The following is an 18,837-nucleotide window of genomic DNA, read 5'->3' on the forward strand; positions in this document are numbered from 1 at the left end:
AGACAGAATCCCACAGAGGCTAAAACCAATAAACAATCGCCGAACAAACTGTGAGGAGGGAGGAAAAAACGGCTTGACAGAACGCTCGCCTAAATCGATCAGTGTATAAACAATCGGCCTGTGACATTACATCTCGAGTACATAGAGCGGGCGTGCAACAGCTGCGTCCCGCAGAAATTTGTCGAAACCGCCGCACGTGTTGCGCATCGGGAGGGGGTCTGTTTTCCAAAAGTCAACGAAACGTAGACCAGTCGGGCAATAACGCCGCGAGGGCGTCGTTCGAGGCGCAAAGGGAGCACGGGCGATCGCAGGTATAGATCGTCCTGGTCGAGGGGAGAGAGGGACACCTGGCGAGTCGAAGGAGGCGGGAAAAGGACGAGGGACAGGCAGCAGGCGACAGGGGAACGTTTGGGACTTTCTGTGCTCCTTCGTGCCCTCTTGTCTCAGTGTGTTCGTGACCGCGCGCGTGCACTCGCGCCACGTGCACTCCACGGGTATCCTGCGTGCATGGAGTTCCTCGCGTGCCTGACAAAAACCGCGGTACTTGTTGCTCCTCCTCTTCTTTAGTGTAATAATAGGTGGTTGCGTCATTGGCGACTTATGACGAGGTGAGAAATTGAGGGTTTGAAGGCGTTTTGGGAATTCAGTTTCACTGGAGGTAATTATTCGATGTTGAGTTCTGGATTTAGGTGAAAGAGAAGGCTGAGGGTGGAACTGTTGTCTTATCTTACTTTGTTTGAAGCTTAATACATTCACAGTGATATGACCCATATGTGGGTCAGGAATTAATCGAAGGTTGATTTCTGACGATGTTTCTACCTATCAAATTTTTGTTGAATCTCTGAGGAAAAATGTGTATATATGTGCTATAATAGTACATCGTGTCCCAGGGGACACGATTAGTAGATCTTATTAGTCACAAAATATTTTTAAAAGTTCTTTGAATTTATATAACTTTTTTTTATTTCAGAGTAAGTTAATGTGCTTTTTGTGGACTGTGAATGTGTTAATAATAATGAATAACTACAATTGAGTAACTAAGAAGCGGTGTAGTAGGAACGAGTAAGAATGAGGGTGGGTTTCGAAGATGGGATGGGGTGAGGGTGACTGACTCGTCTTTGAAGTCGAGTTTTCCTTTGGGAACATTTTAGTTCTGGGTGGAGTAGAATGAGGGACTTTGAAAGGATTTTCAGACGTGGGAGTGTTGGGTAATAATTTTTCTTTGTTGTGAAAGTTGAGTAATGATCAGTTTTCGTCATAGGAGTGGTTAAGAAGTATTTAGTGTTGAAATGGTTTAACGAATTTATGGGTTTCTTTGGGGCATTCTGAGGGATACATATTTTAGTTTGCTTTTCGATAACTTGAGATTATTAAGTAGTCTAGAGAATACTATAGGCATTGATATAAACTGAGTGGTTATAGAGTTTGTACCACTTAGTACTTTCTCAGAAAATCAACCAAGAATTTCGACAATTTTCCACGAGGAAAACCCTCATTTATGAGTTTCCTTAACCTACCTACTATGTTCTACTTTTTCTTCTATTCTTCTCACAGAGTACACATTTACATTAAAATTCTGAACGATTATACTTCTTTCTCTTCATCTCTTGCGAAGAGAGTACATGTATGTACCTGCCCACAATCAAGAAAACAACTCTTCTGTTTTTATACTCATTGAGTCGCGTTCCATTCGTCGAAACGCATTCTTCCAGAGAAAACGTGGACGAAGAAAGTTAGAAAGAATCTCCTTAGCAGTTAAGCAACGCGAATGAAATTTCCCATTAGAGCTCATCGCTTTGTTAACTAGTTCGCCTAGGAGCGATCGAATCGACGCCTATCACAGACTCTCTGGGGTCATCTTTCTCGTAGAATTCGTGTTGTCCGCCCTTGCTATTTCGGTCTCGCAATTCCGATATTTTTAGAGGCGATCCTAAGTTTGGCCACGGGCACAGGTTCTTGCCGTGTGCGTTATGTTATAATCTGGCCACGAGATATACCCTGCATCTGGGTAAATATACAATTCCCGATTTCACGACCGTGTAAACGAATAACAATTGACCTTTCACATTCGGCCCGACTGATCGTCGATAAATCGTCAGCTTGTCTTTTTTTAGATCCACGAAAATAAACTGGTTCCGCGGGGAAAAACGAATATAAGCACGATTTTTGGAGTACCTAATTCTCCTCTAAATAAAAATCTGAAAAATCTTATAAAGCTCTAAAACAAGTTTAGAAGATAGAAATCTCAAAAAAAATAGAAGTGATGCTAGATAGGATAGATCACAAAGGAGCATTCTTGCAGTCAATAAATTTATAGAGTACCCAATATCATTCTAATTAAAAACAGAAAAGTCTTATAAGAATCTAAACTGAATTTAGAAGACAGAAATGTGAAAAAAAAATAGTAGTGATATTGAATAACAGAGATCACAAAGATGCATTGTTCGATTCAGTTCAATTCACTAGAGTTTTACTTGGTATAATAGCAATTTACTCTAATTTTAAAAAAAATTGAAAGCTATTATATCTGACAATTAGCTTTCCCCTCATTATTAGACGTTTCAACTGTTCAATAATTTCAGTATTAAATAATCTAGACCTATAATAGCTAAATTGATCTATTCTTACACAACACAAAGACGTATCTGTTAATCTACAGGAGGAACAAGATTAAGTGGTCACTCAATGCCTCTCCAAGAGGCTCCCCTCATCGTTCCATTTACCTATTCCTCTCTCCATTGCATCTTCCTTCACATAATCTCACAGACTCCAGTATCCTCAAACCGAGAGCTCATACATCGCTTAAAAATCGTGGCTGGTGTAATTTACAGTGAAGGGAGTAGTTAGCCTCGAGCAACCGGTTAATATCCGACCAGCTTCAGAAGATGAATCCACGTCAGATATTTCCCTTACATTCTACTACATAGTAGAATAACTCAAACCTGCATCGATAAAGATTACTTGCCTCGAACTGTCGATAGTCAACTCAACTTTGAAACATCCTCCAAAGATTAGAGAACCAAGAAACTTATAGTGATTAACTCTTGAGAATTGAGAAACCCTCGACTCAACTGTCGCGACTCGCGTGCTAAGATTATTCGTATCTCGGGCTGCTCAGCAAATTACCCATTTCCTTAATGGAGTCATTACATCACCCCGTAAATTGGCGCACCTATTAGGGGGCAGCAGCGATTCGACGACAGTGATCCTCGTAACTCGGCTAAGAATGGCTAGCACCTACGATCAATTGAATTTAATTGGCGAGCACCGCGACTTTCAGCGAGGCTCGATCCGCCGATCTTCGAGTCGTGTTTCCGTCCTTTCCTATTGTTATTCCATTCGAGAGACGTGGGGGCGAACTGAGGCGATTGTCGCGGCATGAAAGAGCATTTGTTGCTTAATGAGATAAACGAGCTGCTGGTAGATACTTCTGGTTACAATTGAATGATAAATGCTAGGGTAATTTGTGGACCAGCGATTCCTTACGAGGAAGGATTCGATCTTGATACGTTGTGTGTAGTAGCAGCTTGAGTTATTCTTGGAAATAAGTATAGTGGTTGGGGTAAAGAAAAAGAGTGATCTTTAGTTCGAAGTGTTTTTTACTACAGGATATTTTTTTGCATTATTTTCTAAAAGAAATATTAAAATTTGTCTAGGATTCTGGTTATTCTGGCCAGTAAAAGTAGGAAAATAAAAAACGTGTTTCAGTTTGACTGGGTTTGGCTGTGGCAGGTATCACAGTGAAAGAAAAAAATTGCTCACTTTCAGAATTTAAGTATCGATTTTCCCCTTTTATTTTTCGTCCACTTCGCAGATTTGAAAACTGAGAAAAAAAAACCTTTAGTAGAAAACCTGCTTAATGCAATTATTAGCTCGTTTAGTAGACGTTAGTTTTAAATATTCATACCATTTTCCGTTTTCGTAGTCGAGGCTTGTTATATGAGCGTTGCATGTGGAAGTCGATTTGCATTTTAAATGCACTTTTTATTGGATGCCAAGCACGAAGTAACTGAAGATTGTGAATGACTGAGTTTGAATATTTTATTGTCTTTGCGCTTCAAATTTACCACCCACGCGGTGCTTGTTCACAGTTGCTGCTTCACTATTTCGGTTTGATCAATTTTTCCAGAGGGATTAAGATTGAAAATTAAAAAGTAGCGAAACAGTTTCCGAGATTTATTTTTCTAGATATTGGAAAAACAGTTCAGCGCGAAGTCGTGCTCTAAATTCTTGCTCACCCGTAACGCCTTATCAATAACTTCCTAGAATTCGTATTCCTTCAATTTGTAGTAAGCCAGTTAACGATGAAGCTGACACAGTTTTGAGTCAGCGTTAAATTAGCGTGAGATTCGTGGTACCGCAGGCCCAAGTGTCTTATAAAATGTATTTTACATTTAAATTAACTAGGGCCTCAGTTCTTCTCCTATTAACGATCGTGCCGCAATTTCGATAAAATTAACAAGCATATCGACTGCTAGTGAAATCATAAAGCCCGTGGTGTCCTTCTAGATTTGCATAAATGTCAAACTCAAGGCACAGAAATTTATTTTGTCGGAATAAGTGTACAGGTAATCATAAAACTAGTGTAACTCAATTATTTATTGTATGGATCTATTTAGACTTTTATGTTTGCAAAAATTCTTCCATAATATTCAAACATAAATCAATACAACACAAAACAGATAAAGTAAGAACTCAATCTTTCTTATTTCCTGTTTCACACCACTTTCATAATTACCAGCATAAATATTCCTCATTCATCGGTGTCCCTCATCGACGACTCAATTAAGAGTCATTTCGATACCGATTTCGTCCCCAGGAAAACGATCACAATAAATTAAATTAATAAATTATTACAATAAATGTCTTCCACGGTCTGCCATAATTTCCTTTCATTCATCGTCTCTCACAATAAAACCATAAGCATGAACCAGCAGCTTCTCGTACACGTATATTAAATTCTGTGCCAAGACAGAAACATTTGAACCGTTTCTTGACCGTGCAGCGTCTTGGGAACGCTTTAATGAGCATTTCTGAACCGAGCGATACAGGGCGCCGACCAGATTCGAAGATCGTAACGGTGCGTCGTTTACGAGCAGCTTAATGGCCGAGGATTTTTAATATCCAGCGAAATCCGGTCTTTCCTGTCGAGAAGAACGGTGTCCCGTGGAACCCGCGGCGCGCGCACTTATTTACGCAAGGATTACTTTAATGTTTACGAGCGTGGAATACCGTGGCATCGCCGCAAATTTTCCCCAACTTTAATGGACCGCGTAGACGTCGCCTAAAGAGCTAAGACGGCCGGAAGTTATGCCTGTTACGAGCTAAGCTAGTGCAGCGATCGCTGGTCCCGAGCGTCAAACGCGTGGCTGGCTGAAAATATTCATGCCCCTCGTTTGGGACATTGTTTCTTTGCTTTGAGGTATAAAGTGAGCCCTGGAACGGGACAGTGTGTAATACCACGTAAAGTGTTTTATTTGACGTGGTATGGGGTTCTAAAGAGGTCTTCTGATTCTCAGGTTTATGCAAATCTTTAGGTTCATGTTGGAATTTAAAGTGGAATTTTATTTTATATTATTTTTCTGTTATTATGTGAAAGCGGAGGATTGGGGGTTTCAAAAGGATTATCGTAAGTCAACAGTTTTCGAAGTAGCAGAATATTGTTAATGTTTGGACCAATTAGAGGGTGTAGCGTTGCTAGTGGGGGTGGAGCGTGTGCCCCACTCTGCTTCTGTGTTGCTGTAAAATGGGAAGTGGGGGCAACGCTCTTCCCACTGAAGCAACGTTACACAGTTCGATTGATTCGGCGATTCTTTTGAAAAAATATCGTTCTTCACGCGTTGGCTTCTCTAATTACCTCTGATCTTCTGATCAAGTAGAATCTATGTAACCAAAAAACCACACTTTAATAGAATCAAAACAGATTCCACAAAAATCTTTCGCATTCGCAACTTTTATTCTCTTTCATCCTGAAGCAAGACACGTAGACCCAAAGCAGAAAGCAATTCGCACAAAATTACCGTATTTCCCTGCCAACAACCATCCACCAATCTGTGCACACCTACGCTTACCACATCCACTATACCCACAACAGCCCCATTTCCCGTCGTTTTGAAAAACCGATTACGCTGGGCAACCACAGAGCAGCGTCATTACAAGAAACCAGATGGGAAGAGAAGAAACTACGCCACTACGGGAAAAAGAAGTCGGAAGAAAGGAGAAAAAATGCAGCAGAATGGGGCAGAGACAAAGACAGAGCGGAGAATTAGAGAAAAGAAAAAAATAGAAAGGAGAGAAGCGCATTGGACGTGTGAGGTGGGTGGAGGCAGGTTCTCGCGATGGCGGCGTGCAAACTGGCGATGAAATAAAGGCGAAAGAAAAAGCGCATAATGTCGCAGCCTCTTCCCAATTACTGCGATTAAACGGATTCCCTCGTGAGGGAAACTATTACGCCGTGAAAGCCAGCGGTCGCTCGTGCGACGACGACGGAAAGAATGGCGCAGCGCGGAGAAACAGGGGAGAAGCTGTCGGTAGACACGGGGCAACAGGGGGCGCAGAGAAATGTGGCGAGAGGGGAGGAAAGAGGAGAGAAAAAAAGGCAGTCGTGCGCAGGAGGGAGAAGGAGGGTCGGAAGGAAAGGGAAAGACAGATAGAAGGTGGAAAACGGGAGAAAGGGACGACGATGAGGATTTATGTAATTTGTGTATATGACTTGAATAACTGCCTACATAATATAACGCTGGTGGCTGGAGTGCGCGCGAGCAGGCGACGCTCTTCATCATGGAGCTTTAATTAAAATTACGTACGTTTGCTGCTTGTAACGTGCGCACGAGCCTCCCCCTACCCCATTTCCCTCTTCCTTCTTTCTCTGTCCTCTTTGCCCACCTCTACGCCCCCTCGATTCCCACCGTCCCCCTCTCCCTCTCTGTTTAATATTTTTATGAGCTTTTCACGACACGAGGATGCACGTACGCACGTACACGCTCGCGACCAGCCCCTCGAGCGCACCTGTGCAGAGAGGATACACGCAGCGTCTTTGAAAGGCGTTCATAGCCACTGCTTAAAGTGGTACTTTTTTCCTCTCTTTCTCTCCTCCCCTACCAGCCACCCTCCGTTTTCTTTTCCACCGTCTGCGGCGAGGCGTTCTCCACCCCCTCGCGACCGCGTCACTCGCGGAGCGAATTCTCATTTGTGAAATTCGTATGAAAGAATTTGCATGGCGAACGCGCGGGCATTTCCAAGGCGTCGATTGTCAGACGCCGAGCTGAAAGCGACGAATTGTCTTTAGTGTCGGCGCTACCCCGAGGGAGAGACCAGGGAGTGGGCCGTCGCGAGACTGCAGACGGTGAAAAGAGCGAAGAATGGGAGAATAGGACGAATGACGGGATTATTCGCACCTGTCGCCGCGTGATGGGGGTGTTTAAGTCCTTGAAAGGTGTATCGCGATGCTGAGGTTCAAGGGGTTGGGTTTCTTGGAATATTCAGGGTTATTGGAGAATTGATGAGGGAGAGGTTGATTGGGAGGGGTTGCTTATGTTGTTGAAGGTTTGGAGATTTCTGTCTTTGGTGTTTGGGCTTCGAGTAAGGAGGAGGTGGATCGATTGCAAATATTGTTTCGTAGGAAGTCTAGATAATCATATCGTGAAAGCGTAGTATTTCTTGATAATTTCACGGGATAATGTTGCGGATCATCGATAAAATAAAACGTGTGTTAATTGAGTTTTAAAACTGAGAACATGTGGATCATAATGTGTCAATAATAGGAAAAGTTTTCAAAGTTCCGAATTTTCAAAATTTCAAAATTTCAAAAATTCAATCTTTTAAATATTTAAACTCCTGAATTGTCAAAATTTCAAATATTCAATATTCAAATATCGAACTACTCGAGTTTCCAAATTTGTCGATCCGCGAGCTTTAAATTCTTCAAATATTTAAGTACCGCGGTTTGTGCATTTCCAAGTGTTTAAAATTTTAAATATTCGAAACCTTCAATTTCGAAGCTATCTTGTCAGTGTTCCAACAAGGTCGCCTCGTCTTCCCCGATAATTTTCGAACACGTCACCATCAAAAGGTCGTACCTGCTCTTTCCTTGACAAGTCTCGTCGTTATCAGCAAGCACCGGTTTCGCAATAATCTTCACCGACTCGAATTTATTCGGTACACAATGGCTCGACCGCCGTATTTGTTCATTCCCTTCGATCACAGCGAATGTAACGTCCGCAACAAGTGCACGCGCAAATGATTTTTTTTTCATGGTGCTTTGACCCTCAAACGTTTTATCCGTGTTCTTTATTTACCTCGAATTCCGAATTTATTTGCGATCAGTCGTACGCCAAACCGCCGCCGCGGCGGAGCACACGATCGGATGCGTTTTGAATATCCAACGATTCGGTGCACCATATATTTTTCCCGTGTTATTTCTTTTTTTGTCTTTTTTTTTTCAACGTGTAAACTGCGCCAGGTCGACGTGAAATATTTATGGAGAACTGGACGAACGATGCGGCTGATCGTGGCCACGATTCGTGGGTTAAGAGCGACACGAGGGATGTAATTGCTTAACGACATCGGTGTAGAGCTGTCGGTGGAGTCGGTCTTGATTATCTTCCGAGAACTAATCTCGTGGAGGCATCGAACAATGACGAATCTGTAATGAATATTCAACGTATCCGTGGATTCGTTCGTATGTGCTGCATATCCATTATGGATATCCGTCGGCTGATTCTAGATACCAGCTCCGCATGTTTGCGCTTAAAACCGTGCGGAATTGCTGGGCCTTGCCGACAGCAGTGGAGAACGCTGCGTTCGCTGGCTTGCGGATTTCTGGGATGTTGAGTCTGTTACGGAATTGATTGGCACTCGGAAGGAAGGGTTTCGAAAAGGGGAATATTGTTGGTACACTTCTTCTTTCATTCTTTTTTTATTGAGACTTTTTCGACGGGATAACTATATCTCTGTATATATTATATGTGTTTCTTTTTCTCTTCGTTTACCTCAACTGACCACTGCAAAGATGCTGACAAGATATTATATGTATATGTATATATTATATCCGTATTTAACATATACGGGGCGATCAGTTTAACTGGAAACCCTCTAACAGGTGTTGGTAGCACTTAGAATGCTAACAGCATTTAGAATAAATGACAATACTAGGAGGGTTTTCAGATAAACTGATCACCCTGCATATGTATATAGGTTGAAGTATTTGGGAGGGTACAGTAGGCATTTATTCGGTATAAGCTCGATGTGGTTTCTATTATTTTTTCGAAGTTAAATTTTCCTCCTAGTTGGATAAGTTTTCATTCTTCTTTTTGGGTTATTTGTTGTAAATTCTTCTGTTGCAAGAACTCCAAGTGTTGAACAGAATGGAGTAAGAATGAAATTTTATAAATATCAGTTGCTCCATTTTCACTGACGTATTTAGTGCAACACGTAGGACTTACGTAATGAGTGAATATGGCGAAACGAACGTGACTTGATTGTATAGTATAGTAGACCTTTCGACCATTTCCAGGCCACTATTTTCATCTGTATCCGGCAATTTCTTGTATTATATCGTGGCTTTAATAGAGACAAAAACTACGATCCAATCAAGCACAGTTTGCAGGTTAATGTTGGTTATTTGAATAAGGTGTAGTTGTAGCCAAGGACTTTTGCTACTCTTTGGAAGTACATAATTTCAAGCCTCGTAAAACAAGGTCACAGTTTTTGCCTTCTCTGAGCTAAATATGGTAACACACTGAAGCAGTGAACAGCAGTAATCATACATATACTGCTTAAAATAAATAGAGAATTTCATGGTAGCAGAATCAATCGAATATCAAATCCCATAATGTCAGTAAAACATCAAAAATAAAAATAAATGCAATATACACATTTAATATACGAGAATCTCTTCGAACATTTATATAACTCGAAAAGTTTTCAAAAATTGGACATTTCAAACCTGAAATTATTCTGGGCAGTGTGCAAAGCAAAAAATTGGATATCTCGAAACTCATCAATCAAGAGATCCACATTCATCAAAATCCTTTGTCAGATTTCACTGACTCTATCAGCTGACTATCTCTTTATCAACAGTTTCAAAACCTCCTCTACAATTTTACGAAATGCTCTTCGTGGAATTAATGTCGATACCTTACCAAGAAGCAATCGTCTGAGACGATAAAGAATATTCAGTCGAATCGCGAATACTTTTCCTTTTCACAACCATCGCGTGTGATTAACATTCTGATTTTGGCAGGTTTGTTGAAAGGTTCGGTGACGGCTGAACGGCCGCGCACCCTGCGTCGGTTGCGGAACGTTTACGGGCCAGCTGCATGCGGAATGGGCACTGGCGGCGAGGGTGGAGGCGGAGAACGTATCGAGGACGAAGAGGTTGCGTTGAGATTGTCTGACCGAGACCGCGAGAGGGACGAGAAGTCCCTAAGCATAATGAGTCCCTTCGACGAGCAAGAGGAGTGGGCTAAGATCTCGGAGATCATGGCGTCCTTTGGAACTGGCCTTGTCAGGGAGTCCGTTTTTGTCACCGAACTTGAGAAGGAGTTCCAGACGAGACTTGGTAGGTTGGAGTTTTTATGTACCTATGTTTTATGTACTCAGATTCTATTTAAATTTTACTTCGATTCTCCCTAGATTATCCCTAAATTTTCCCTAAATTCTCTTGATGTTCACCCTAGGATTTTTCTAGGTTCTTCTCATATTCACCCTAGGTTCTCTTCATGTTCATCCTAGGTTCTCCCTGGATTCTACTCATGTTTACCCTAGGTTCACTGTAGGTTCTCCTTAGATTCTCCCTGGATTCTCTTTAGGATCCTCTCACATTGATCCTAGGTTGTCCCTGAATTCTCTTTAGGGTCTTCTCACGTTGACCTTGAGTTCTCCCTAGGTCCTCCTGAGGTTATCCCCACGTTTTCTCAGACAATAGAATGCTCCCCAGTGTGTACTGAAATACACCTTAATTACGTTGCAAAGTTTCTCAGAATGCTGCAAATCTATGAAAATAAATCTAGCAAATACATAGAATTCTGCCTTTCCACCATTATTCCCAATGCCCATGACAAATAACGTGTCATCCAACTTCAAATTTCATTCGCTTAAATGAGCAACGCGAAGTGCAGGACTGAGAGAATTCTATGTGCATTAAACTCGCGATTCTATCTGATTTGTACGCAGGTCTGAGTTCGGACACCAGCAGCAGCCCCATTGTCTCCACGTCCGTTGGTCAGTGGCTGTCAACGTTAGGCCTGGCGGATTACGAGACTCTCTTCATCAATTATGGTTTCGACGACCTCGACTTCATAGTAAGTATCTCTTCCTTTCCCTTTTTCCAAATACAATAGAACTTCGATCGCTTTCGTGGACTTTGAGTCGAACTTTTAAATAAATAAATAATACCTAACTATTTAATTCTATTTAATATAATAAAATGCACCATAAAGAGAGAGCTTCAAATTCGACACTCGTGATAAGCCAATTAATCGAAGTCCTATCCTATCCATCTGACTCAAATCGAACTTCGAACAAATGTTCATCCTCTGTTCACAGAACGGAGTGTTGGACGAATCAGATCTAAAGGACATGGGGATCAACAGTGATCAGGAACGCGCTGTGATCATGGACGCTGTTGGTCTGCTGACTAAACGCATAGACAAACGATCAGGTAGCAATAGCCAGTCAGTGGAGGAGTGGTTGAAAAGCATTCACTTGGGGAACTACGCGGAGACCTTCCGAAAGCACTTGTACACGGATATGGAGCGGGTGAGGTGTGTGTGGGAGGTCGAATTGGCTGCCGTGTTAGAGATCCAGAAGCCAGCACACCGCAAGAGGATCCTCGCCTCGGTCAGCGGCTCCAACACGCGTGCGCAGAATCGGAATTGCACTGGGCCCAACTTGGAGGACCTCAATAAGGATCTGAACACCTTGGTGAGTGAAATCGTTTGACCCTCCTGAATACGAATTAAGTTTCTATCAATGATATTCCCAAGGCTAGCTCTGCGTTTCGAGATGGTGACAGCTGACTTCTAAAAATATAGGGATCTCAAAGTGGGGGAAGTAGCTAATAAGAATACTAGGGGAGAAGGGATTCTTCTAGTCCAAGTCACAAAAAAGTGTCAAAGAACTGTTTCTTTTTTATAGAATAGTATCAAGAAATTATTAAATTATTGAGACTTTAGTGACTTTAAATTTAATGTTCAAAGGTCCTCGTTGAAAAAATCGTTCCCAGACATTTGCAATTTCTAGCAAAATTTGTCGATTTTCTGTTGAAGCACCCTGTACATGTATCTAAATTTAATCTAGCTAATTTATCAACTGCTCAGGTTCCCAAAAAACATAATTACCCCGAAAGAGGAGTGCACTCAGCATTGTAACAATCCTCGCCACTCCAGAGGCTACAAATCCCATCAGAAAAAAAATACTCTTGAAATTGATCCTCGTCACCCGTTTAGCAAGTTCCCCACTTCAGCCCACTCGTCATTACTCTAACCAACCCCATCCTCGATACATCAAGCAACGATCATTCAGTAACCTCCAAGCTCCGTCGCGCTGAAAAAAGCGAGAGGCAGGAACCCCTGTCCCGTCGCGCCTCGAAAAAGGCACATGAACTGGAAAGGGTTAACGACGTCAGTGTCATCATCCCGCCTGACACTCTCGCCCCGTCGATTCTCTCACCTGCTGGCTCTGGGGGGCGCGTCACATCGCGAAGATTCGCGTTTTAAGTGGGCGAGCGCGATAGCGATCGGAGGGGGCGTCGAGCGAGTCGAACCTGTTAAGAATTAGCGACGAATGGGCTCGTCGGGGTGTCTGACAAGGGGCCACCTATCTGGGGCGGGAAGAGGGCGAAACGATGCTCGAGGGTGGCTGGCGACACTGCAAGCTCGATCGCTTCCGACGATGCTTTCAGCCGATCGCGTCATAATGTAAATATCGTGGCTAATTGGAGGGCCGTTATTGTAACGCGTGCATCCAGCCACTGGCAGCGAGCTCTGCTACCTACCTGTGCCGATGGTACACGTACGCCGACGACACTCGAGGAACCTTTCAGCCTGATCGCTCGAGCGGACGGTAATGGTTTTTGTTCGGGCGCCTGGAGCGCGATACGCGCGCATCATCCCTGTTAACGAGCCCGCCTCTGCGTTACCCCGTCTCGCGCTCGCCTTTTCGGCGCTGCTCCCTTAATTAGCTAATTAAATTCGATTAATGGCCGACGGTCGACGCGCACGCGTCCAAATTGCTCGTTTTGTTCGCCCGTTTCTCTGCTCCTTACGTCCATTCTTTACCCCTAATCGAATTTCACGTTCGACGGTCCGAGTGACGCGCGACGATCGCGCCACCCCTTCCGCCTTCCGCTTGCGGATTAATCTTCGACTTCCTTTTTCTCTATCGATTCGTGCGAGGTTTTGCTTGCTGGCTATTGACTGATTTCTCCTGGCTTTGGTGGCTTTTAAGGAGATCTTCTGAAATAGAGAGATCATATATCAGGGGTAGCAGTATTTCGAGAGATGTCAATTAGTAATTGGTAATTAATAGGTGGAATCTTTATTTTCTGTGGTATGGTGCTGGCGATTGGGTGATTTAGTTTCTTATTAGTGGATTTTTGAGGTAAAGATCATTTTTTTTTAATTCAACATATTTTCTCAGACATACACGTTCAATTAATATTATAATTGTAGTTTTTTTGTTGTAAGTAATACAGGATATAAATTTCTTTATTCACCCTCAATCTAGAACCCAGCCCAAAATGTCCTCACCACACTTTATTTCGACGATTCCAATTCGATTTCAGAATTCACCCCCATCCCCTCACCCCTTCCACCAGCGTTTCCCCAGCGATCTTATACTTTCATTCCGCAGCGTCCACCAGTCATGCGTCTCTTTTACCAGCGATCCCTTTGTTTTTACGCGATCCGCTCGCTGGAGCCGTGACAGGACACGAATTATACAAGGGAAAGCCAGATGTAACAAACGATCCGCGGCGTGTAATCCGAATTGGAGCGTTACGCTCGCGTGGTTTGAATCCGGTTTTGATCGTAATTCCCGTGGAGCCGCGAAACGGCCGCTCGCGTTTCAGTCCCGGAGAGAGAGATTGCAAAAAGTAGTTTCCTTTTTTCGGCCCGTGGGGGGTGTGGCGCGGGGGGCAGAGCCGACGGATGGCAGGGGGTGGCAATTCGAAACGCGACGCTTTTACGAGTGTAATTGTACGTCGTGTAACGCGAGCCGGGTTTTCGAGCGTGGCTTTGTAACGCTTCGCGAAAATTTTGTGCCACACGGGCTTTCCCCACCCTCTCTCGCTGTCTTTTTTCCACCTGCCCCCTCCTTTTTTTTTTTTTTTTATTTCGTTCGTTCGTCGACGTATCGGGGATTCGTCGGTGCCCGGGTAACGTCATTCGATTCGCCGAAATGGTCGAATATAAAAGGAAAAAACGCTTCTTTCTGTCGTTCGCTCGTTCGCAAGGCCGTCAGAAGGTTTTTGCGTTCGTCGAAATTGGATGAAAATCGACGAGCACGTGCTTTTCGCGCGGCTCTGATTTCGAGGGGCAGGGACCTTTCGTTTTGCGTCGAAGTAGAGTGGAAATTTGGAGCTCTAGCTTTTAGGGATTTTAGGACACCTTTCTTGGAATCACTTAGAAATGTGGAGAGCGAAGTATTTTATATTGTACTTGGTGATGAATTTTTAATCATTCTGTTGCACAGGTTTATGGAACTTAAAGGCTATTCAATTTTTATTCTAGCAATTTTACTGTTTCTGCTATGATTATCGAGGTATCTATACAGAGTGTTTGACAACGAGTGTTACAAATTTTTAAGGGTGACTGTACACACAAAATGGAATGATGATTAAGGATGTCAAAGTTACGTTTAAGGCTACTGTGGCTGATTGTGGCTGATTTAGGACTTATTCTACTGCAAGCCTGTAGTATCTAGGACACGCATAGAGAAATCAGGAGAATATGTACCAAATCAGGCACAACGAAACCAGTAGAATAAGTGTCAAGACAGACACACCAAATTCAGTAGAATAAATCCAAAGTCAGACACATTCTACGCAAATTTCAGACACTGTCTCATTAACCAAAAACTCTGCAACGAAGCTTGAAACCCATTCTTGTCATACTTGATTTTCCTTTCGTTTAGGAATATACAATCACCCCTTTAAATTTCTGACACCTGTCGTCAAACACTCTCTAAAAAAAAACCTGGTGCACCACATATTAACTATCTGCAAGTGAAGTTTTCATCTCGAGAAATCAGTAACAGAATCCCAAGTAGCAACAAGAAGTAAATTTCCCGAATTCTCTAGAGATTGCCTTCAACCCCATAAACTCAGAAAGAATTCCGAATTTTTCAGCTACCAAAGTTCCTTTGTAACACAGTCCCGCCCCCTTGTTTTCTACGCGCTCTCACGCGCCGCTGTCTCCTCGTTTCCGCAGAAGACGAACATCCAGCAGCTAAAGGAGGAGATACGGGAAAAACTGCCGGAAACAACGGCAGAGGGTAACGGGGGTACGTCGATAACCGGAACGAATTCGACTACCACGGGCACATTAAGGCACCGCAAAAACAGGCCCGCCCCCCAGCCACCCCAGCGACCCAGTTCGCATAATGGGGCGATCTCGGCACCGGAACAGCTCGAGATCAGGGCACCGTCGGAGCTGCTGTTCGGCGTCCCGTCCACCCTGAAGACGCAGTGGAGGCACCAGCCGAAAGCTCTAGTCACCGGCTGCGTCACGTACGTCGCCAACGTAAGTCTAATTGCTTCCGTGTTCCTTTCGCCTCTTGGCCCACCCCTTCGTGTACCGTCGCTAAGTAACCTCCTCGGGACACGTGTTTTTGAGTCGAGCTACAGATGCTCGACGTCTCTTGCGACATGGACGGTAGAGACTGCGATTAGAATGTATTTGATTGGCAGCTGAGGTCGAGGGTTTCCGATTTTCATAAAGGGAATTGTTTCGTGAGATCGAGGAGATTGAATTTAGGTTTAGATTTTATGATTAGGATTTAGAGTTTAGTTGACTGAGTGTCTTTTGCATAATCACAGATTTCAGAAAAGAAATTTTGATACAGGAAATTGTTGCTTTGAAGGAAAATAGAGTTTTCGTAAAGATTTTCCTGGAAAGAAGAATGTTTGACGTTGCAAGGATTATTCATTGATCTTGCTACGTAATTCTATGTTCTCCCTGACATGTTATGCGGTTCTTAGATAACGAGAGTGTAATTACGTCAGATAGTGTCTCAAAGTGAAGGCTACAGGCGTAATCGTTGCGTGGGTGTAGGAATAACAACACACTTCATTCACACCATTATTTTCCTGTGAAGCAATATTTAATTCTTCTTTCCTTGTTGAGTCTTTTAGTAATTAGCTTCCTTTTACAATTTCGTCATAATCATAAAATAGTTATTTAAAGAATAGTTCCTCCTACAATATTTTTTTATTTTCTTTATATTCGAACTTTTAAGTCTCTCAGCCTCTTCTTTACGTCATGAGTCTAGAGACAAAGCTTTTTGTTCTAAAATCCCATAGTACCTGGGCTCCACCGTGGTGAAAGAGTTACGAGGCACCGAGTCGACCAAGAAGTCCATACAGATGCTAAAGAAGACGTGCCGCGAGCCTAGAGTCACTGCCGACATCACTCTGGCGATTTCTTATCGCGGCGTTCGTTTCCTGAATACGGTGACCAATGTAAGATATCTTCGTGAACTAGTGTCGCTTATCAATGTTGATCCTTTATGACATCTTTCCTCGCCCAACTCCGACACTGCTTGTTTGTCTGGCAATCTATATTCACGTTGTTCCTGTTTTTATATTCTAAATTTAGAAGACTGGAAGTAGTTGGGAGATGAATCGGAGAGAGATTTTTAGAGTTATAAAAATACTGCGCGTTTAAGTTTCTAAAAACAGAGCAGTGGAAAGTTCTCATAAAAAGGTGTAGGTCACAGTCCAGATATTTCTTTTCACAAGGTCATTTTTTTTAGAATACTTTCTTTATTTCATATTTCTTCGTATTTTAGATAAACTGAACCAAAAATAAATTCCCTTTTTGGGAAATGGGATCTAATTAAAAACTAGGTTCGCTCAGCAAATCTAAACTTCCCATAAATGCATAAAAATCCACAGTCCAGATATAACTTAGAATTGACTTTGAAAAGGTATCGAAATAACCTTAACACAATCTCTAAATATCTGCGAAAATTAAGAGATCACAAACAGGTAGTGAAACCCAAATAGAAAAGTTCAATTCTCATGCTTATCAAGCTTGTTCAGAAGTACTGTCAACAAGTGTCACGTTATAAAGGATTAACATTAGATACGCTTCTCATACCCACACGCATTTGTATTCGGAACGATACGAATCGATAGGAGCTGATTTGCGAGCACGAGATAAGAAACATTCACTGCGCCTGCCAAGACGCCGACGATCTTACCCACTTCGCTTACATCACCAAGGACCATGCCAGTCGTACGCATTTCTGTCACGTCTTTTGCGTGCCAACGATGGTGAGTTTCTTTCCTGTCCATTGTAATTTTTACAAACATAGAAAAAACTGTTGACTAGGATCAACTAGGATATTCGTTCATATCCTAGTAACTTGAAACGGGAAATTCTGAAGAAACTTTCAGTTATTTAGATTTCAGATTCTAGAATCTAGATACTATAACTAATTCCTCTGTGTAACTTTTTTAATTTTTTTTAATTCCAAATTTGTCAGTGAGCCAGATTGCCTAATAAGGTCACGAACCTTTCAACTCGCTGCCGATTGTATAAGATGTGTACGAAGCGAAGGTTTACTGTTCCAGGACCAAGCCACAGAGGTGATCCTAACCCTGGGCCAAGCTTTCGAAGTGGCCTACCAAATGGCTCTGAGGGACAAGCTAGGTGGCCACACGGTCCGCTCCCAGTCGGCCAATCAATTAACAACGTTCTCCACGAAACCCACGGCGACCAAGATGTCCGTGTCGCCAGATTCCATGCCAGAGGGGAACCGCGAGCTGGATCACCTCCCAGCCCCAATTCCAAGCTTAAGCTCTCCCTGCGCGAACATCAAGCCGAAACCACGGTTGAAATCGTCCATTCCCAACCCAGTAGCCCCGCCAGTCGTCCCTAGTCCCTCGCAGGAGGCGAACTCGAACTCCAGTTCAGGCTCGAGCGCCACGGCGAACTGCACTTCGAGCTCGAACCCCGCCACCAGTCCCAGCACAAACTCTGTCAGCAGCTCCATCTCGAACACCAGCACCAACCAAACCGCCAAGCCACTGGTCACCCATGGTCGGTCCCACTCGGTGAACGACATCAAGCTGAATGGCAACCAGCTGAAGCTGGCGCCAACGCCTGTCGACGACATCGGGATCGGCGTGAAGGACATGAAGCCTGGCTCTAGAGCGCCCATTGCTCTGTCAGAGGAACTATAGAGGGACTGTATTCTGGGACTGCTTGGCTGCGTCTGGTGCAAAGTTTCCCTGGTCACGAGAGGCGATCGTGGTGATAGATCGCTCGCTGGGCAGACGATCGTGGATGTGACTGTGACTTGGGCAGAGCAGTGGGTCACTCTAGAGTCTAGGACTTGGGATCAGTCCGATGTGGAACTAGAGTCAGGCACCACTTTTCGATGTCACGAGGCGTTGTTTTAGGCGGCGAGTTGCATTTGGTGTGAATGATCGCGATTCGACTCGTGACTTGGACTGACTAGTGGTGAACGTTTCTCGTGGGGGACTTTGGAGTCTTCGGGTAATTGAGATTCTTTGGAAACCTGGGTTCCCTAACCTGGTAATGGAAAACTGTTTTCACTGTCTGTAGTTCGAGGTCTTTGTAGTTTGTTGGGGAGGGTGACTGTCATTTG

General features: G+C 43.4%; 1 protein-coding gene across 2 annotated transcripts in view; it reads left to right on the forward strand.

Annotated features, from left to right (window-relative positions):
* LOC143188620 (ankyrin repeat and SAM domain-containing protein 1A) overlaps positions 1–18,409 on the forward strand; it is a 67,878-nt gene extending 49,469 nt beyond the window's left edge. For both annotated transcript variants that reach the window (XM_076392964.1, XM_076392965.1), the window contains 7 exons: positions 10,244–10,561; positions 11,176–11,303; positions 11,548–11,925; positions 15,432–15,743; positions 16,523–16,681; positions 17,360–17,497; positions 17,798–18,409. In XM_076392964.1, coding sequence (XP_076249079.1) covers positions 10,244–10,561; positions 11,176–11,303; positions 11,548–11,925; positions 15,432–15,743; positions 16,523–16,681; positions 17,360–17,497; positions 17,798–18,409 — 2,045 coding nt within the window. The remainder of the gene's footprint in view (positions 1–10,243; positions 10,562–11,175; positions 11,304–11,547; positions 11,926–15,431; positions 15,744–16,522; positions 16,682–17,359; positions 17,498–17,797) is intronic.
* The last annotated feature ends 428 nt before the right edge of the window (positions 18,410–18,837 follow it).

Source organism: Calliopsis andreniformis, chromosome 3, assembly GCF_051401765.1.
Source record: "Calliopsis andreniformis isolate RMS-2024a chromosome 3, iyCalAndr_principal, whole genome shotgun sequence".
In the NCBI taxonomy this organism is placed as follows: domain Eukaryota; kingdom Metazoa; phylum Arthropoda; class Insecta; order Hymenoptera; family Andrenidae; genus Calliopsis; species Calliopsis andreniformis.